Consider the following 21,166-nt stretch of genomic DNA (forward strand, 5'->3'; position numbering starts at 1 on the left):
GGTGAAGGTAAGAACTGGTATTAAATTGCCAACAAAACTATGTGCCAACCTGTCACCAAACTGTAAAGTCCCATGTCTTCCCCTAAGGGGGTCCCACTAAAGAAATGAACAAAACACACATATATATGCACAAAAGCGCTAATTACACAGGAGGCACTGATCCTTGCTTTATTCACGCAGAAACATCTGACATTAGGAATTTTGTGGATGTAGATACAAAAGAAGGAAGATGAAATCATAAACAGCAGTTGAGTTCATCTGGGCAGTGGTGGCAGCTCAGTCAGTGTGTAGTCCCCTCAGGACCCACTGGGTTGAGGGAATGCTCTGCCTGCTCCACCACATCTTGGCCAGGATGCTTTACAACACTTGGCCTGTACTTTAAGGGTCACAGTGATTAAAAACAACGTCAAGACATTCAGGGCTTAGTGACTGCCCCTGGAATAGTCTGGCAACAAGAAAGTAAGGAGCAGAATTATGCCCTTATCCTCGGCAAGTGCGTGCAAGGCAGATCACAGCAGACATGTAGGATGATGTTTTCCCCAGTGCTCGGTAAAGAAATACCTTTTCAGCCAAACCCTCAGAAGGCAGAACCAGAAGGAGGCACCAGAAGCACCACACAAGAAGCGTCACCTCTTGGTTTCTCATGATCATATTCAAAAGCTACTTTAATACAGAAAATAGAAAAGCATTTGTGGTGGGCCCTTTTCAAACCCAGAACACAGGCTGGGGAAGCAAGAAAAGCTTCCTCTAGCATCATGGTTTGGACTTCCGAAAGTTTTTTCTACTGCACATGCTACAGTGCTTCCTCACCAACAGATACCCAACTAGGGTTTTTCTAGGTGTCAGTTACAAGACACACTTAAAATCTAAGCTTCTCTTAGTGGCCAATAAGGAAGAAAATTCTGAGAAAGGTACTTAGCACCTTGAATTCCCTCGTGGTAAAGAAGACTCGGCAGTGAGGTAGTGGCAACAACCCTCACATAATGAAAACAATTCAAGTTTATATAATCATTCCCTGGACACTGAAAATAGGCTGTCTTCCCAGATTGCATGCTCCAACCACCCTCTCGTATGAAGCTGTGTCTGCTTCATGTTTCTCGAGAAGCTGAGAAGGAAAATGGCTACCTAGCTGAAGCTTCTCAGGACAAGGATACAGAGACCTCGCCAGAGCCCAGGCACAAACTGTTTTGCTGAATTCATTAAGCATAATTTTTTTATAGAAAAGAAAACTGAAGGACAAACCAAATTGAAAGAATCACTGTTATAATAACTTTAATTTATCTTGCATTTTACAGAAGTCTATGAACGATTTTAAAAAAGCACCGCCTTACCCCATCACGTTTCCCTGACAGTTGTTAAAGTAGGCAATGAGTAAGTCAACAGCTTGAGCATCGGCATCTTGCAAGGATTTCAGACCAACAGCCAATCGCCAAAGAACTTGGCAGCTTTTCTATCTTGTTTTTAATACAATGGTATATCCACTCTGATGGTAACCCTGTCCAGCCACATCTCCACAACACACTTCGCAAAATCAGTGGTGATTAGCAAATTAGTTAGCTTTGGCACGGAGCTGTGCTCTTTTGCCCGTGACAGCCTGGAAGCCAGTTTTGATGCTGGCAACAGAGCATCGAGAATGACAAGTTTCACACTGTAAGAAATAGAGTCGGGTGTCCTTTTGCAGGATTGTGTCTGGTGATCGGCATGTGTGACAGGTGACATATTCCTCTGCAGGAAAAGCAACATAAAGAATTAGATGGTAGCCACAGTGAGTGAGAGATTTCTTCTCTCTAAAACACTTCACTGAACTCCACAAGCCCACACTGGCACCCACACCAGGGAAGCTTAGCTGTACTTAGCTATTCCAGGGGACAAGAAGACACAAGTTATCTCCATGTGATGCTTGAGATACTGAACCATGGGTTGAAAAAAAGAATGTCCAAAGCAGCAGCAATGCTTGCCAGATACCTACTCTTGGTTTTGTCTGCAGGAGAGCCACTGAGAGAGGACTTACTAGCTTTCACAGGTGGGAACAGATCTGCCAATTTTAAGTGATTAGGAAGGAAACAAAGCTGGGCTGGGTCAGGCCTGAGTGCAGACAGATTTCTCTGACTTGGCCTTGAGCCTGGAACCAACCAGCAGCCTTGATCAGCTAGGTCTTCTGAGGAAACCCAAACCCCTCACCACACCACAGTCACTTCCCTTCATCTTTTAAGGCCACCCTTTCTGGTTTCATTACAAACCAACAGCTCTCCCCAAAATATTGTAGCCCAATGAGAGTATCTCAGAGTGATGTGTTGAAATTAAATTATAAACTTACTGATATATCTTCTCAAAACATTTTCTATCTGTTTCTGTTGGAATCTTCCCTTAATTACAAGTTGGTTATTACCATCTATAGAACCACTAGGAAAGAAAACAAAAACATCTCCATTATTGTTTTTTCCTGTAAGGAATCAAATCCCAGGACCTTTACATTTGATGAATTTAAAATACATTCAATGGTATGGGATAAGTTCTAGGAACAGTACTGACTTCCCAAAATTTATTTTTAATTAGTAGTTGGTGCCTGATGACATATCCTTACTTCCTAACATTAAATTCAATTTCAACTAATAAAGTCACCAGCAACAAATTTGATTTATAACTGATTTCAAGTCTAAAACAAATTAATTCCTTAACTGTCTGTGTGATGACCCATTCATCCAAAGGAAAATCACACTTTTACTGAATGTATACCATTAATATATAAAAGGAGCTATGAATATCTTAAAAAAAACTAAGACCTAACCTTTTGATTCAGTCATATACAGTTGATGAATATGTTCTAAAATTGATTGTATTTAACTATGTAAGCATGTTAAAAACCACTGGCACAGGGATCTATATTCAATAGCTTATAATAACCTATACTGAAAAAGAATATATATATATAAAAAAAACTGAATCACTATGCTATACACCAGAAACTAACACAACATTGTAAATCAACTATACTTCAATAAAAAACAAATCATTGCATTGTACATTTAAATGTATGTACTGTATCTATAAAATTATTACAACCTCTCTCCCAAAAGCACAGCTGAAATCACAGGCCTCGTATTGTCAATGGTGCTTAAAGAGAAACTTTTTGAAAGAAGTTGCTGACAAGTACTTTTAAAAAAGCAAAGCTCTAGGCTAGACATCACTTGTTAAAAATTGCAAATCACAAAGTGAAACAACAAAATTCACCCAGGCAGTATTAAATTTATACTTGTTCTGTATCTCATTATAAAACTGACTTTCGCAAGAATCTCTCCTATAATTCTCCTTTAATATTTTCCTGTAAGGGTTTATTATCATCCTCCATGGACCCAAACCCTTAATCTGCAGGCTATGGTGATTCCATTGCTTGATGTAGGAAAATTTTTCATTCATTGTCAAAAGAAATTTAGTTTTCTTAACCCTGTAATATTTTAGCCCACTGGCCATAAGTTCACTGGTCACAACTTGTTGTAATTCACCTCACCTCTAAAAACTGTAAATTATTCTTCTGAGAAGTAGGAAACACACTGTTAGCTTTCATTCTTTCATCAGTTTATGCAAATTAAAAAATAAACAATGACTAATACATTCAAAATGTAGAATAGATAAACAAGATTATACTGTATAGCACAGGGAAATATATACAAGATCTTGTGGTAGCTCACAGCAAAAAAAAATGACAATGAATATATGTATGTTCACGTATAACTGAAAAATTGTGCTCTATACTGGAATTTGACACAACATTGTAAAATGACTATAACTCAATAAAAGATGTTTAAAAAAATTTACATTTACAACAATTCTACAACAAAGCCTACATATTTACCACTGGTCAAATAAATTACTCCTCAGCCCCACAGCAAGTATAGCCAATCCCAAACTGAGTTTCAAGAGTAGGAAGAGAACAGAACACCTTAGCTATCTCTGTACTGCCAGCAAGGAAAAGGATTAAGACTTTAATAAGAGTCCAAGGTCCTGAGAAAGGCAGACCTGAGTTTGTATCTTGATTGTGCAATTAACTAGCTGTGTGACCAGCTACAATTTCACTTCACTGAACCTGCTTCCACATCTGTAAGACAGGGGTAGTGTTAGTTTCTACTAACAGTTCATAGAGCTGTTGTAAAGATTTGAGATAGTACCCAAAAAAGTGTTTGACACACAATGGGTACTCAGTAGGTATTAGTAATATTTATTATGCTCTAATTCTACAATACTTATTTTTAAAGGGACATTTGGCTTCCCAGCAACTTAAGGCCAAACTCACTGGGATGGGATCCATGGGATCCTGCCTCTCCCCACCACCACCTTCCCAAGTGGGGATGGACTGGCTTGGTGTCTTCAACAAGTGAGCCCTAAAGACAGGGGAGTAGCTATTTAATTATGAGTCCCTGTTTCATTGTTTCTCCCCTAGCACTCATCAATCTGTAAGTTATATTTCATCAATAGCCTATATATAATTTAGAAAATAGTGGCTTCCTCTGAAATCTAATCTTTGCTCCATAAAAAGACCCAAGAATTCCAATTAATGACAAGAAACTCTAAACATGGCAGAGCCATGGTATTCATTCTGGTACACCAACAGGCCTGTTCACATGAGCCACCATGACCCTTATTTCCTATTCCCAAGCAGCCAAGCTAAGCTCTCCCATAGAGATGAACTGACTTTCTTCCTTCATTAGTCTAAAAGTTCCTCTGACAATCAGATGCATGTTTTTCCTAAGCATGTTACATATTCTTTTCAAGATAAGTTTTTATGAAATATCCAATAACTATATATAAAAACTATATATAAATACAAATACAGTTTCTTACCTTGTACCCAACTCAGCCAATAAAAATGCAAGGAGATGTTTGGGTTGACGATGTAATCTAAAAAGATAGTGAACGATATAAACCTTATCTTTCATAGAAATCTAACCAAACTTCAAAAAACCCCACCCTGTTCACTGCTTTAATCTGTGATTACTCAGCTATTAGGTGAATTTCAGTACAATTCATCAAACTCTGACATGAAGATAAATATGACATTATTTCTTTACATTTTAAAGCCCATAAAATATTACATTTACAAATGTATACCTATGAGTAAATGTCTATAAACGGACAAAAAATACCAACTTTAGAGGATAACAGATTCTTCTGGGAAGGAAGGTAAAAGAGATCAGAAAGAGATACAAAAGATGGCCTTAAACTAAATATAGAGCCCTTTTTAAAGAAGTAAAAAGATCTGAAACAAATGTGCCAAGAAGTCAAAATACACCAAACCTAGGTAATGAATACTTGGGTGTTTGTTATGCTAATCCCTATATATTTCCTGTTTGAAATTTAAAAAAAGAAAAAAAGAAGCATTTCATGGCAATATAATAGCAGAAAAATTGAAAACAGATAAAATATCCAACAACTTGGGGGTGGATAAATAAATTATGGTACATTCATTCTATTCTGCTTTTGAAATACAGGCCACTATATACAAAAACCAAAAAGATGTATACATGTAAGATGAAAAAAGGAAACAGAGCAATGCCACTCAATTTCTTTTTCACTTTTTAATTTCATTCACTTGGCAGTATTTGAGCTTATTCCAATAAGTAGGTACTACTATTACAATTTTCAAAAGTTATTTTTCCTGAAAAATGTAATGAGTAAGGGTTGGTAGAAATATAATAAAACAGGTTGGCACTTAGATTACCAGTGTGAGTATAAACTGGTATAAGCTTGTTGGAAAATAACTTGCCAATATTTGCTATAAAAATGTTCATTCTTTTTGACCTGACAATTCCATTTTGGGAATTTTTGCCCTAAGGCTCTATTCTGAGTTACTGCCCAGATACATGTATAAGGTTGTTTCCTAAAGCTTTGCCTCTGATAACGAAAACTTGGGAGCAATCATGTCCAACTAAAGAACTGTTAGAACATGTTGTATAAAGCCTAAAAACATTTATAAAGGTTATTTAATGTATGGGTAAAAATTTCACAATATATTAAGAGAAAAAATGTTAAAAACCAATATGATACCAATTTATTTTAACATATTTATATGCATATAGCTAACTAAACATAAAAATATTAACCTATGATTCCCTATCTCTTAATGGACTCACAATTTCTCATTTTTTAAGTAGGTCTATATTATTTTTAAATTCTTCTGTAATAAGCATATACTACTGTCATTAGCAAAAACAATCTAAAACCTTTTAAGTTATGCCTATAAGCAATGAAAACAAGTGATTATTTCTCAGCGGGGAATTTTTACTGATTTTTTGTTTGTTTGTTTACTGTTGGTTTCCCTTTTATCTGCAATAAGCATGTATCACTTATGAAACTGAAGAACAAACAGGAGATAAGGTCAGATGCCTTAATAAACCTGACAGAAAAGGTGTAGCTGAGGAGTTCTGAGAAGAGCCAGGACAGTGACCTAGGCGTGAGACAGGCATAGAGTGCAATGATAATTAAAAAAAAGTTGAAATCTCATCAACTGTGTCTTGACAACAAGTATCCAAGAAAGAAGCACACTAAATTTAGCTGCTTTCCTGAAGCTCACTGCTTGTACTTGCTTGTCAGGCCCATTCCAGCCCGATGAGCTTTTCTACCACCCAGGGCTCCCCAGCCCCTGTCGGGGGACTACGTTCAGCCTCCTCACTCTTCACTCCTATGGTTAGGATCCTCTCATGGCTCAGCATGAGGTGGCTTCTCTCGCCTCTGGATAATAAGCCTAAGAACTATGAATCCAAAGAACTCACAGACTTGAACTGTGACCTCCCTTAACCCAACCCTGGCATCTGTGCATTCTCTCTTTCTACCTGCAATAAAGTCCACAATGAGGATATTTAACACATACTCCACTGAGAATCTGGTATTTGGGATACAGACTTCGCATTAATCAACTTACAGTTTACAGATATCTGTAAAGTTGACAAAAGAAGTTTTCTTGGTTCCTACTCGGACGACCTGTGGTGGTTTCATGACAAATTTCCTTTTCTCTCCAGCAACCATATCTGGATTCTTTTCCCTCATGATGTTGAACACTCGATTCAGTAGCTATAGAGATAAAGTGGTATTCATGTACATTCTCATTAATAGCAGGAGTATAAAGTTCCCACCCAAGTCACTGTGCTTTTCTTTTAAGCAGAGCAAAGTTTACTTTTGACTAAATGTACACACACATGTTCTGGGAGTTTCTTGAAAGCAAGACTCAATCCTCAACCAGGAACTGGTCCATTATGGATGCTCAGCAGTTCCTTGATCAAAGTTAAACAAGGAACCCATACTAATTCTGCTGTTTCTGTGGGAAAGTATATGCTACATGGAAAAGTAAGATTCAGTAAGCCCAAATAAGCAAACTCCAGACTACCCTGGCCCCAAATTAGCCACTCCCTCTCCCTACTGTCCCCACTTGTCCCCTCCAGTGGGGCTCCAGTGACCTCAAAAGTTCATGGATTCAGATGGAACAGTGAGTACTATGACCACCACACTGTGGACCACATGCCCCACACATGGGCATCAGGCAGTGTTGTGCATTGGCTGTGTTACCTCTCTGGGTCTGTTTCACTATTGAACTGTACTTCACTGGCGGTTCCAATTCAAGGAGTATTTATCCTGCTTTTCTTTGAGGTCTGGTGAACAGTTTAGCCTTTTCTCATTACAGAATTTGTCTTACCTCCTCATATGTGTAGTCTCTTTCTGAGCCTGCCCAAGCAGGGCCTGTCTGGTTACTGAATGAAATACCATCATCTTTTTTGCTGTCTTCATCTTCTAAAGCTACAGATAACAAAGACTGTAAGAATGAGGGGGAGGGCCTGATACAGTAACAAAAAGGGGGAGAAGGGAGAAGCAGATCTAGAGAAATGAAAGCTTCAAAGGTATTTGTCTTCCATCCCACAATGCTTTCACAACAGACTCAAACATAAAGGCATCCAGGCTCACAAATAACCCCTTATTCACTGAAGACATGGATGTTATGACTTTCATAAACCACCCTTAATAGAGACTTCTCTAATTAGGAATTTTTGGTAATACAGACACACTGAACTGTTTCTTGATTTAACAAACATAAGATAAAATAATGTGCTCGGATAATTAGAGGAAAAAAATGTCCAACTGTTTTGTAGCACTTAAGAAACACACACATCCATAAAAACCCATCTGCTGACTATACTAAAGTTCTCTAAAGACCCTATAGCACTTAGAAACTAATGAAACAGCACTTTGGGCAAAACAAAAAATTTTTAACATTATGTAAAATTCAGTTACAGTAGTTTTCCCAATAGTCTGAATCAGTATGTTTTAATGTAATCACAATTGCCAATTCTCCCCCAATGAAATCTTTAATTTTCATTATCAAGTTAGATTCTATTTCCTTTTAGCTTCCATTATTAGGCAGTGGAAATAAGGGGCAAGAAAAAATAAAAAAGAAGCCTGCCCATGAAAGAGACTAGGCCAAAGGCTTATGTAGCCTAGAAATGAGCTGCTTAGCCCCCAATATTACCTTCATCTTTCTCTAGTATTTCATCCTCATCTGGGAACTTGACGTTCTTCTTTTTCTTCTTTTTATTGCCAAGCATAATGTCAAGGTCATCCTCTGGTTCAGCTGGTTCTTGAACATCACTATCAATCTTTAGATCCTAAGACAGTGAGATAAGACTCTCAACATTTTGCTACTAGGATTATTATAATATATATATATATATATATATATATATTTCTAATGACATGGCCAGACATCGTTTTAGAGGGAAAAAAATCAAATATTCAAAACTGAAATTACAGATCAGGAATGTCTCTCACAGGTGAACCAAACTGGTTCAAAGCTTCTGTCATTTAAACTGGAAAAATTTCAAGACACTTTTGTGGGATCGTTTCCTTTTTTTCAATCCATCAGCCTTGGGATGTTATTATAATTATTGTCCATGTTTTAAACCGGCCACAGTCAGAATTACCTGAGAAACAAAGATTCTTAAATCTTCTCCGTGACAATCTTCAGCAGGAACAGGGTTCAGGGAATATTTTACGTTAAGTTTCTAAGTATTCTGACGCAGTTAGTGGGAGGGTTTTTTTTCCTCCTGACATTAAACACGTGGTGTTTTTCCACACTAATTCTCCAACTCTCTGACATTAACTAGGTGACCTACAATTCAATTCAATTCTGACACGATCCAGAGTTAGTGAGACTCCTTGGGTTTAAGGGCTCAGCCCCACTTTCTTCACTGAGGCAAGGGCAAGTACAGGGTCCCCAGGTTTGCCACACACATGTCCTACTTGGATTCAAATTCATATTTTCCCACTTACACCTGTCCTCCCACCACTAGTTCAGTAATTTGCTACGACTCACAGAACTCAATAAAACACTTTACTTATTACTTTATTATATTATAAAGGATACACTCAGAAACAGCCAAACGGAAGACATGCATAGAGCAAGGAAAGGGGGGGGGGCAGGCAGGTGCGGTGCTTCCATGCCCTCTCCAGGTGCAACACTTTCCCAGCACTCCAATGTGACCACCATCCCTGAAACTCTCCAAACCTCAATGTTAGAGGTTTTCATGGAGGCTTCATCATGTAGGTTGTGATTAATTAAATCACCAGCTTTGGACCAAACTTGATCTCTAGCACCCTTTCCCTTTAGAGTGTGTGTGTGAGAAAAGTTCCAATCCACTAATCATGGCTTGATGACCAGCCCTCAACCTGAAACTATCCAGGACCTTCCAGGCACCAGTTATCTAAAAATACACTTATATCCAGAGATTCCAAGGGTCTTAGGAGCTGTGTGTCAGGAACCGGGAACAAAACCCAAATATTTATTTTTTATTGTATCACAGCCAGCCTGGCACCAGACTGTGAAAGTCTTTGGGAATCACTTCAGTAGACGGTATCATGAAAGAGGGAAAACACAGAACCCATGGAGAATTAGGGTCATGTGATGAATGAATGGAGAAAAGGTAAAGCCTGATTCCAAGATTAGCTGCTATAGTCATGGATGTAAACAGGGCATTTCACAGCCTTGAAATGAGTCATAAAACTCCCAGAAGAGCAAAAAGGGCCAGTCTCAGTCTCCAGCCTTCTAATCTTGCCTTCCTTTCACCAGCATATCCAACTCCCTATCCCAAGTGTGTCAACATTACTTATCAATATCTATATTTGTGTACCGACATCCTGAACTACTCTGTAAATGGGTTATAGTAATTTTAGAAATCTTATCAGCAGAAAAGCTGGAACAGCCAGGAGCAAATGAAGCTCAGTCTTGAGATCCCAAACCCAGCTGAACAGTCTCAGTGCCACATCTGGCCATCAAAGACCAATCAGTGTATTAGCTAGACAATACCAAACAAGAAACCAGATATTAAGTTAGTCTCTAAGATGAGAGCCAATAAATGAGAAACTTACATATGCTAAGTATAAATTAGCACATACCAGCCAGCTTCCAGTCCCATATAATTACTTATTTTATCCCAGTAAGATCTATTTCTAAACTGAGGCTAAGACCCAGTGAAAGGCAGAGAATAGCACAAAGTGTTTTTCATTTTCAAAAGCCCTGTAAAGTCTGAAAATTCAGGGGGAGAGTAACCCAAGATCTTAAAAACCACTTTAGTGTCAAGTTAATGTCCATGTCTTGGCTGATAAGGGTACTTGTAACAACCTCTTATGCTACGACTTCAATAGCAGAGAAAAAAGTATCCAAGCACTAAATAAGAATAGAGCTTACAAGTGACTCTTCGGTACAAAAGCCACGAGAGAAGGTGACCAACAAAACCTTGTTAACCAAGACCACCTGTGACACATCTCTGATTTGTCACCTTGTTACTCAGGATATTTATACCTCCTTGTTCACTATATTCTGAGAATTTCTTTCCCAATTTCCCTAGTAGGAAGAGAATTCCCAAACGGGAGAGAAACAGATAAATCCGGAGAAAAGCATGTTGTTCTAAAGAACTCTAAATTATTCCTGAACTAAAATAACCTCTTGAAAACAGGAAAAATACCTTATTCATTTCAGTACCCTAACAATTAGCACACAATGCCTGACTCACTATCATCACTAATACATTATTTGCTGAATTAACCGAGTCATCAAAACTGTGACACTGTTTCCAAAACTCAGTGAATTACTGCTACATGTGGGATACACCTTATTTACCTGAGTTTGAGAAAATAATTTACGAAAGAAAAATTCGGGTAGAGGGCACAAAATGGGACAACTTAGTGCATGTGTATGTGTATTCTTACTCTCTCCCTTTCTCTCTCTCTGTATACGTGAAATTGCTATTATCCTGGGTTTTATAAGTAGATGTTTGTAGTTTGTACTCTGTCCAAGATTCCTGGACAGGGTCTTTAAAATGGTAGCTCTAAGTAAGGGAAAAACAGACTTTCAGCTCCTTCCTCCATGCATCCTCCTATTCACCTATCTACCCACCTATCTACTCCTTATTCAAAAGAATTTTGAGATATTTGTATTGGAAATCAATCCAGTAATAAGGCAATCACAGGGCCTCAAGTACCTCCAAGATCAGAGAACTCCATAAAATCAACCTGAGTGCTCTGGTTCTTCTATAGGCCACAAAATCATTAGCCACCAACACAGGCTGGGGTTCATTCTTTGCTGTTCAGAGGTACACACATAATTTTGTGTATCCTTAACAAGCTACCAAAAGTTTAACAGAAGAAACCACAGGAATATTTGCTCTACAGGATTTCTCACTTACAGAAATATCTCTCCTCAGCCAATCTCAGTAGATTGACAAAAGGCGTTTCGTAATCATCTTAATGGTACACAATACAATGTATAAAATCTAAATTTACATTCCTTTGAACCATTATCCCTTTAAGGTACCTAGGCAGACAATCCCAAGAAAATGACCTTAACATGGTGATTAAATAACAAATAGCAAAGCTAGTAAGAGATGAGACAGAGGGAAAAACACCAGCCATTAGAACCCTTCAAGTGGTCAAATTTTACCTTCAATAAGAAAGCAATACTACCTTTACACCTTCTTCAGCTTCATCAATATCAAATATCTTTTTTGTTTTTTTCTTCTTTTTCTTCTGATTAAAGAAGTTCAAATCATCTAGATCATCAGAAGCATCTAAAAAGACAGATAATTGAGATTATCAATTATTAATAAATAGCAGAAGGCAAAGCATCAAATTATGAGTTAAACCAATGTTTCAGCTATTAATTAAGTCACCAGAATAGAGAGATTGGTATTAATTAGCACAGTAGTTCATCCACAACCACAAAGGCTACGGTTCTGAAGAACACAACTCAAAGCTTTGTTGGAAAACTGTTAGGGGACCATATTGGGAATATTTAGTAATCTGACCATATCATGCCTCATTGTTCCCACGACAAAATCAGGGCTCTAATATAATTTCCAAGGCTCTCCAGCTTTCTCTCTCTACTTCTGCCTACCCTCTTATCTCCTGTATCTTAAATCTTAGTTTCAGCCCAACTGAATTACCTCTGCTTCTTAGTGCAGTGTGTGATCTCTCACCTTCAAGCCTTCCTATGGGCCCTCCCACATAGCTCTTACCTTCACTGCACAAAATTTACTCCCACCAAAAAGTCTTCTCTAAGTCTACCTCCCCTTCCCCCAATTGGGTTAGGTATGCCCTAGGTGCTTCGATAGTACTTTCTGTCACTCCAACAGAGGTACTTACCAGCTTACTTGTCTATCTCCCTATGAGATACTAAGGGGCTATGGCTTTCTCACCTAAACCTAGTGTCTAACTCAGTAAGTTATTCAATCAATCAAACAAACAATCAATCAACAAAGGGCCTTAAAAAGTACATCACGTTCATTAAAATAAGGCTATAATATGAATAAAATGAAATTTTATCCACCGTTAGTGAGTAATAATGGATTTGGTTCAGTAAGTTTTCCATTTGTTCTGCCCCACTATACACTAGGAATATTTTAAAACCCCTCTGCTACATAAGTTTTTCAAGAAGTTATTTATGAATTCATCTTGTCTATTAAAAGAATGATTTACTTTCCAAATTTGTTTTAAATATGTACAAGATGCTTGTACATGTAGCACATGGTAGATGCTCAATGAGTGTCAGTTTTCTCTGTCCCTAGCAGTGTCTTCTATTCAAAAGACATAAATATATTTACTGAATCATTTATTTCTAATACTAAAATAGTGTCTATGTTAGAATAAGAGTGAATAACCAATGCTGGTTTCTAAACCCAAACATTTTAGGCTGTAATTTAAATATCTTCTATATATTTTCAGAATTGCTTAAGACACAAAACTGACTATCTTGGTCCTATTTCTTTCTGCCTACACTCAAATACAACCACCATTAAAGTTAGAAAAGAAACCTTCTGACAGGTTAGACTGGAAAACCAGCCCTGAAATGACAGTTCTGTCATCTCTGCCATGTGCATTTGGTGGGAATTTCCCTGAAACAAGTCTATCAGAAATCTGGCAAGGTCCCATGCACACAGAATGCTGATGACCTCAGCTTCACTGGAACAGCCTTATCAGGCTGAGAGGTCACTGTGTGAACAAAATCCAAAACACTGATGGAAGAGAACCAGGTCTCCCAGGACAACAGTGACTCATATCCACCACTTACCTTTTTTCCTACTATCTTCTTCATCAGCTTCTACATCTTTCTCCTCAGTGGGTTCTGGCTCCACTTCTTTTGTTTCTGAGGGCTGGGTTTCTTCTGTCTGGGCATCCCCTTCCTCATCTAACATAAAAGGCTTCTTCTTCTTCTTTTTCTTCTTGCTCATAGTAGGATCAAAAATCATCTATTTAAAAGATAATGAAAAAGTGATTGTTTTTAATGATGTTCACATTCCAAATATGCTGTATTCTCAAAAGGCATACCCTTAAATGTAAAAAAGTATTTGATGCATTAAAGTACCTAAAAAGATTTTGAAAGAAAGAAAGAAAGAAAGAAAGAAGAAAGAAAAGAAAATCCACTCAACATTTTTATACTATTACAAGTTGGAGGGTTCCCCCCAAAACATGTGTATATGTCTTTTAATTTATAAATTATCACAAGATACAGCAACTTCACTTATAGTTTCATGAGCAACTTTAGAGACTTTATAAACCAATCACAGATTTTAGGGAAGGGAACTTAGCAATAACCTATGCTTCATCCCTTGCTTTATGGATGAGAAAACCAATGCACAGGCAAGTTATACATCCTTCATTTAAGGTTGGTAAACTGCAGTTGCTACACCAGAAGACATGACCTGATAAAAAACTAAAACATTTTGTCATGAAATTCAGACAAATCTTTGGATTTGGAACACAATGGAAGGAAATCCATTAGAAATCTTTCATACAGCAATCTCTATCTGAGTAAGAGAAATTTCTATGCAAACTTTCACTCTGGTTTTTGTTTCTGGAACATTAAAATTTTTCTTAGGTTATTTTAATCTGATGTGTAGTAGAGAACAAGTGAAAAACTAATTTATAACTTGTTGCAGATGGTTTGTAAAAATCACTTGAAAAAAATACATAGTTATTTTAAACGTAATAGTTTAAACAACATATAGGGCAGATGCTGATAGTGAAAAGAGTGAAATCTTAAGTCAAACAGGACTGTATTCAAATCCCAGTCTTTTTTCTCTAAGTCCCTGACCAATCTTTGTCCAAATTCTACCATGCTTAAATTTACCATTTTTGCCCAATGACCTGCTGTGACAGCACAGTAAAGTGTTTAAAAGCACAAGTCTGAAACCCAACTGACTGAATTAAAATCCTGGCTCTGGCTCTTACCTCACAAGGTTATTAGGATTAAATAAGTAATCAATATCAAGCACCTGGCACAGTCCCTGGCACAAAAGTACGCAATAAGTGTTAGCAATTATTATAATTTATGTAATGCTTTACAGTTGATGAAGTATGGTATCTCTTGATTTCTATTACTGAAATTTTATCAACTCAGGGTGATCTAACTTCCAAGACATACCATGAAACTCTGAAAAAAAAATTCCGAAAATTGACTCTAATTAACTTAAATTTCTTCATATCCCAAGTACATTAAGGAAATTAAGCTACACTGAAACCAAACTATGGTCTGTAATTAGGTAGGGTAGAATCATCATCACCCAACAGAGAAGGATCTGCAAAACATTCTGGAAATTGATACAGCCTCATTTCCAAGCCTCTCCTACCTTAAGAAGGATCTAATCATATAAACGAATAATCCTGAAATGCAATCAGTCTGAGGAACATAATCTGACAAATTTAAAGAGGATGTAAGAGCCAGGAGGAAGGGGTTCCCCACTGCTGACCTACTGGGTCTTGGGGTCACCCTACACAGTGTTATAATCTGTTCCAGGGAGGTAGCTATAAATCATCCTCATTCTTGAATATGGCTATTTGGCTAAAGGACAGACAACACTCCACGCACTATAAATCTGGTTTTCTGCCAGGGTTTACAACTCATTTATTGCATTTTTTTTCAAGTATCAAGTTCTCCAGAATATTAACCATCTTTTAACTATTATTTAGCAAGGCAGACCAAAGATGAGAGGGATCCTGAACTCAGCAAAGGACATCCTCACAATTGCCCTGTTATCCTGAAAAACATTTGTGCAGGTCCCCAGGGAAACAGTTTGGTTGTAAACTTATAAAGGGTTATAAACATGCAAGAATTATACACTGAAATAATTTAACACCTCTCTCAATTACCATGTCTGGATATTTTAGACATACATTCATCTCCTCATTTTATTCACACCACTTGGCAAGGTAAAGTTTAAAAATACGGAAACCAAGGATCCCAAAGCAGTGCCCAAAGCAGACCTCTCCCAAACCACAGGGCCACGTCAGTCTTCACTGAAAATGTTGTGTTTTTTTAAGACTTTCATATCTGACTTAACAAATTATCACATTCCAAATGTTTTATTTGAGACTAGTTGGGAACTGAAGAAGTAAATAGTTGCTCACAGTGCAGTTATGGAAAATCAGATTCTTCTTGAGCTATTTTTTAAGTCCACAACAGTTTTCCCTTTTCAACTTCCCACGTTAGGTTAGGCTGGAGGTCAGGAAAAGGGGTATCAGCAAAAATTACCCTGACAATAACCCAAAGTGCTTCAGCACATTGGAAGCCTACTCCCATCAACCATACCTTACCCAATATATTAACTTAAAGCCCATACCACCCCAGAAGGCAGGGTTACAAAAGAACCCAGAGAAGCAAGGTGAGCAGACCAAATGCTGTCTGCTCTGGGTGATGGGATTCTAGGAGATTTTTATTTCCCTTTATATTCTTCTGTGTTTTGTAGACTTCAGATAACATATATTTCATTTTTAATCAGAAACTTTTTCTTAGTTTAAAGATTCTTTTGTATAACACTTTACCATGTTGTATGAAAACCTGATGTTCTGATACTTTTGAGTGAGGCCTAGTAGTAAATATTAGCTACTGACAACACTTTAATGCCTCCAGATTAGGGAATTTTTCCTCACTAGGTAGCACCCATATTTCTAGAATACTGGTTTTTAAAGGTCATGTTTCCACTAGTTTAAAAGAGATTATGTTTTCTTGAATTTTGGGCTTAATCACCAGGTTTAAAAGGAAGTGTGTGCAGTTTATGTCAATTACATATTAAAAGACTAATGAAAAAAGAAGGAAATGTGAAGAAAAAAGAGATAAATTACGTCTTAATAGTAGGTTTTTAGCGCTCTATCCTGGCCACCAGGCAGGACTACTTCCACTCTTGGGAGTCCCTGGTAGTTTATAAATAATTCCCACGTACAGATTTTTTCACTTGATCCTTACAAGTCTGTAAAGCAGTCAGAAGTTAAGGACTGGCCAAAGAAAATTTTTAAAAATTAAACAGTATTAGAGGAACCTGAATCTGCACATACATCCAGAGTGGAAGCCAAAGGCTGGGATTCTAGTCCCATTTACTTGCTGTGTGATCTTGGGCAACTGAAGCCCTAATTTCCTGTTTATAAAATGGACTGGTAGACCTGAGAAATGCCAAGCTGCTTAATATTTTATTGACTTCCAAAGTCCTCTGTTGGAATGCTGGTTCTGACAAATCCTCTTCACCCTTCAGTAGTATTTCATTTCCTTCAAGATCTGATCCCACTGCTAAAACTGAATCCTCCAGCCCTCCAAATCGCTGTTAATGGCTCTATTTCTACCTCCTACCTCCTGTAGCAACTAGTAGATCTCTTAGAACACTTGTGAGCACTTTATCATAGAAAACACACACAGAATAGCACTCCACAGTACCTTGTTCTATTTAGGTACTTCATTAAAAGTTATGAAAATCTTAGAAAATGGGTAGAAACAAAATAAGAATGAGACACTGACACTCGTAACTTTTGAAATAGAGTGCCATAAAGCAATGTCTCCATGACCTCCAAGAACGATGTACTTCCCTTAGACTGTTTCTTTCATAAGAGAGCAAGAGCCTTCCAGTCATCTAAATGGAGGCTATAATGCATAGACTTGGAATTCTATTAGTGGCTCAGCCATTTACTATTTGATCATGGGCATTATACAACTCTCTAAAAAGCTTCAGTTTCCTCATCTCTAAAATGGGCATAACAAAACCCCCCATCTTAAAGGGTTGTCATAAAAATCAAATGCGAGATTGGAATCCCCTCCAGAATAAAATTCAAATTTCTTAATTAGGTCTTCAAATTCCTCCATGAACCAGCCACTATCTATATTTTAAGGAATTAACTAACTAAACTGGAGAATATTCTGCTTTCTGTGAGCACACTTACTTGCTTTAACCACTCCCTTGCCCTGGGACCAGGCCTTTCCACTACTTGTGGAAATTCAAAGCATTTTCAGGGCCTACCTCAAAAAGCCAAAACTCGAAAAAGAGGAAAAATTTCCTCTTCCTCTCTTTCTCTCCAAGGCCTTATAGGCCAAGCACTTGAATGTTTACAGAAGTGAATTACAAATTCAAGGGGCCAAAGCTTAAAGCCACATTTCATTTTAAGCCATTTGGTTAAAATGAATGGGATGAATCTGGCCAAAAAAGATTTGAGAAAATTTTCTGATGTACAAACACGACGGTAGAAAAAGATCCTGGCAGCTCCGCAGCCTGAACTTCCCGCTGACGTCGCTGCGAGTTTTGCTAAGGAAGGTTCAGGGACTCCCGCTCTAAAACTTTCCGAGGTTAATCACTTTTTCAGGTTGAAGGATCTTTTACTCTCGTCCTACCCTCCTCACCCTCTGGCCTTAAAAAATAATAATAATAATGCCCGAGATGAGAACAAGGGTAGACACGGGGTAGGGTAAGCCAGCCCGTAAAGTTTTAAACGAGGGCGCAGAAACGGAGCCGAGAGAGGCTCTTCTCTGCACCACCAGCGCCCAGCGAGGGACAGCTGGAGCTGTAGCGTCAAATCGAAACGAAGGCAAGGGTTGCCAGCCCAAACTCAAGTCATCTGGGCCATTAAACGGACATTCAAGCCCTCTCCTGGAGGGCGACTCAACGTGCTCTCCATTCCGGAAACGCGGGCCACGGAAGGACGCCGGCCTCAGCGCCGCGGCCCTGAGGAGAGCCGGGCGAGGCCAAGCTCGCGGCTCCGGAGCCCTCGTCAGCTCTACCGCGCCGGGCCGCCTAGGCCCGGCTGTCCCACATGGCGGCAGCCGGCCACTAGGCCGCAGGCCCGGTCTCCCACATTGGGGTGCGTTTGGCTCCCTGCCTCAGTCCTTAGCCCTAGCGCCTGCCTCAGGCCCTCACCTCGTCCCCGGACATGGCTGCGGCTCGAGTGGGCTCGGCACGGACGGAAAGTCGGACGGGTCAGCCCCAGGCCCCGGCTGCAACGTTGCTCCTGCCGACACCTCTACCACCACCGCACTAGACTCTTGCATCAGCGAAAGGGAACGACACCCCGCCCTCACCTCCCAAGCTTTGGAAATGCGCCTGCGCAGAGCTCGCCAAGGCGCAGGCGCGCGGAGGAGCCGATTTAGCGCGCGCCGACTGGCGCGAGTTACCAGACGATGCCATGGCGCCAGGCAAGCCGGGACTCGTAGTCCGCATAGAAGAGGCGGGCGCTTGCGCGGCGGTCGCCCAGCAACCTGTGCGCGTGCGCGACGTCTGAGGAAGCCGGCCGGGAAGTTTCGGTCTTTCCGGCGGCTCCTTTCTCCTCAGGTTTTTGAACAGAGAATCCGCGCTGTTCTGCATTCTTGTAGAGTGAATTCGGGGCCGCTTTTCCTAGGTTGGGGTTGTGGGTAAGGTACTCAGTAATATGAACCCACTGGGGCTTTAGTTTCCCTGCTACTACCTCCACCGTGCCCCCTTGGGTTATTGTAGTGTTTGAGGAACTCGAAGTTGGGGCTAGAGACGCGCACTTCACTAAGGGGGTTTTATTTCATGAAAAATTTAACCCAATAGGCTGAATTTCAGCTTGGGAGGTCGGAAATCAAAAGCCTGCTCACTGTAGTCTGGAGAGAAGACGTCCGTCCCTTCAGGGGACGCAGCCTGGCGAGAGGCATTCTGTCGGGAACCCTCAAAGTCCTTGTTTGTGAAGTCTTCTTGAACGCTATAGGTACATTATGCAATTCTCCGTGAGGCATAGTAATAGTTACTCTTTAGGAGGCTGTCACTGTTGTCAGCGCCCTCCAGCCAAAGGCCACCAAGAACATCCCTATAGTTGAACAAAGCTTGTCTCCTTGCAAGGAGGGGAGGCACACCTTGAGGAACAGGGGGTCATCTCAGAAAGAGGGTACTGGAAAGAATTTACAGGATTTGGGCTTGTGTTAGGTAATTTGGGAGAGGGTTCAAGGAAGCAGGCCTTCTAGTCTCTGGATTGAATGACATTAGGACGTGGAGGAAATTCTGGTATGGGGTATTTTAATAATTCATGTCTAAAACGGGACGAGAACCAAGAGAAGTTAAAGCTATGATTGGTTGAGAAGCAGCAGTACTTAATGTTAGCCAGGATAGGGGGATATTTGGTCGTGTGTGTGTGTATGTGTGGTTAGAACAATGTTCTTTTTTGTTTGTATTCAGACATGTTTGTGGAGTGGTTTTGTTTTTGTTTTGATCCATCATAGTCACAGAGTGGTTTTGTCTCATGTTAGTGTTCTGTGAAACTGTGTGTGTTTAATGGGGAAGCATATCCTGGTTTATAATGCCATCCTAGCTCCCACTGTTCAGGGGCTGCTTTTCTCCATCTTACTGTCCTTCATATCGCTTAATATATGTACTCTACTTTAGCCTCAGAACAACTCTGTGAGACAGTCCACAAATATTTCCTACTCCCCATTGGATACTAGTTTCTAATCTAAGTGTGGTAGATAGAATTAGATCCCTTCCTCCAAGGAGCTTACAACTTAGAATGATCCAAGTCCAGGCAATCTGATGCCAGTGGCTGCTGCCTTAACACCTCAGAATCTGTTTCCCTAAGGAGGCTGCACTGCCTCCTCAGTAATCTAAAGTGACTGATAATCTGTGAATACCATGGTTTCTCAACAGCAGCACTTTCGACATTTTGCACCAGATAATTCTTTGTTATTGTTATTATGCTGTTCTGTGCATTGTAGGATCTTCCGTAGCATCCCTGGCCTCTATCCACTAGATGCCAATGGCACTTTCCCCTAGTTGTGACAACCAAAAATGTCTCTAGTCATTACCAAATCACCCCTGGTTGAAAGCCACTAGTGTGTACTATTTATCTCCTCCTGGTCTCTGAGAGGTAAATGGGGCATGACAGTCCCCAAATCACTTTGAGTGGAGAGGCCTTGAGGAGGAGAGAGGGAAACAATGTGGCCCAAGTTTTTGAAAGTCCTTTCCACTAAGAAAATGAAGATTGAGACAAAGACAAGTGGGAAAAAGCAAGGGCAGAAGAGAAATTATAGAAGTGGAGAGGAGCTCATAGGGACCCACCCTTAAGGTACTTAGTTCACACTAACAAAGTTAGTTCATGGCAGCAAAGAGACACAAAGTCTTAATGAGGCTTCATTTGTACTCCTGGGAAATGCTGGGATGCTTAGCAAACAGTCTTGAACACTTTTGTGAAAAGATTCATTTTCCTTTACAGCATGGTATTAGAAATGACTTTCTTCAGAGATTTCAGGCTATTCCCAAGGTAGTACTTTATTTTCTAGGCAAAGCCAACATTCTCTGGGGAGCTGGCAAAAGTCACAAAGCAATGGTAGCTAAGCTTCCAGATTTTCCAAGAGATAGATCCTCTTTAGGTT

General features: G+C 39.4%; 1 protein-coding gene across 1 annotated transcript; it reads right to left on the reverse strand.

Annotated features, from left to right (window-relative positions):
- Positions 1-640: 640 nt before the first annotated feature.
- Positions 641-18,877, reverse strand: EIF2S2 (eukaryotic translation initiation factor 2 subunit beta). The gene is made up of 9 exons (XM_032462136.1): positions 18,705-18,877; positions 13,604-13,781; positions 12,001-12,104; positions 8,513-8,648; positions 7,685-7,785; positions 6,917-7,065; positions 4,840-4,896; positions 2,318-2,403; positions 641-1,725 (listed from the first exon to the last, which is right to left on the reverse strand). Exons 1-9 carry the CDS (start codon positions 18,717-18,719, stop codon positions 1,550-1,552), a joined length of 1,002 nt encoding a protein of 333 aa, XP_032318027.1. The 5' UTR covers positions 18,720-18,877; the 3' UTR covers positions 641-1,549.
- Between the last annotated feature and the right edge of the window lie 2,289 nt (positions 18,878-21,166).

The sequence above is a fragment of the Camelus ferus genome, chromosome 19, assembly GCF_009834535.1.
Source record: "Camelus ferus isolate YT-003-E chromosome 19, BCGSAC_Cfer_1.0, whole genome shotgun sequence".
Lineage (NCBI taxonomy): Eukaryota > Metazoa > Chordata > Mammalia > Artiodactyla > Camelidae > Camelus > Camelus ferus.

Excerpts from the sequence above, each read along its gene's own strand:
- EIF2S2 (XM_032462136.1), bottom strand. Across the intron at positions 8,649-12,000 it reads AAGCTGAAGAAGGTGTAAAG|GATCTAAAGATTGATAGTGA; the intron begins GTAGTATTGCTT and ends TCACTGTCTTAG. Across the intron at positions 7,786-8,512 it reads AATACTAGAGAAAGATGAAG|CTTTAGAAGATGAAGACAGC; the intron begins GTAATATTGGGG and ends TGTTATCTGTAG.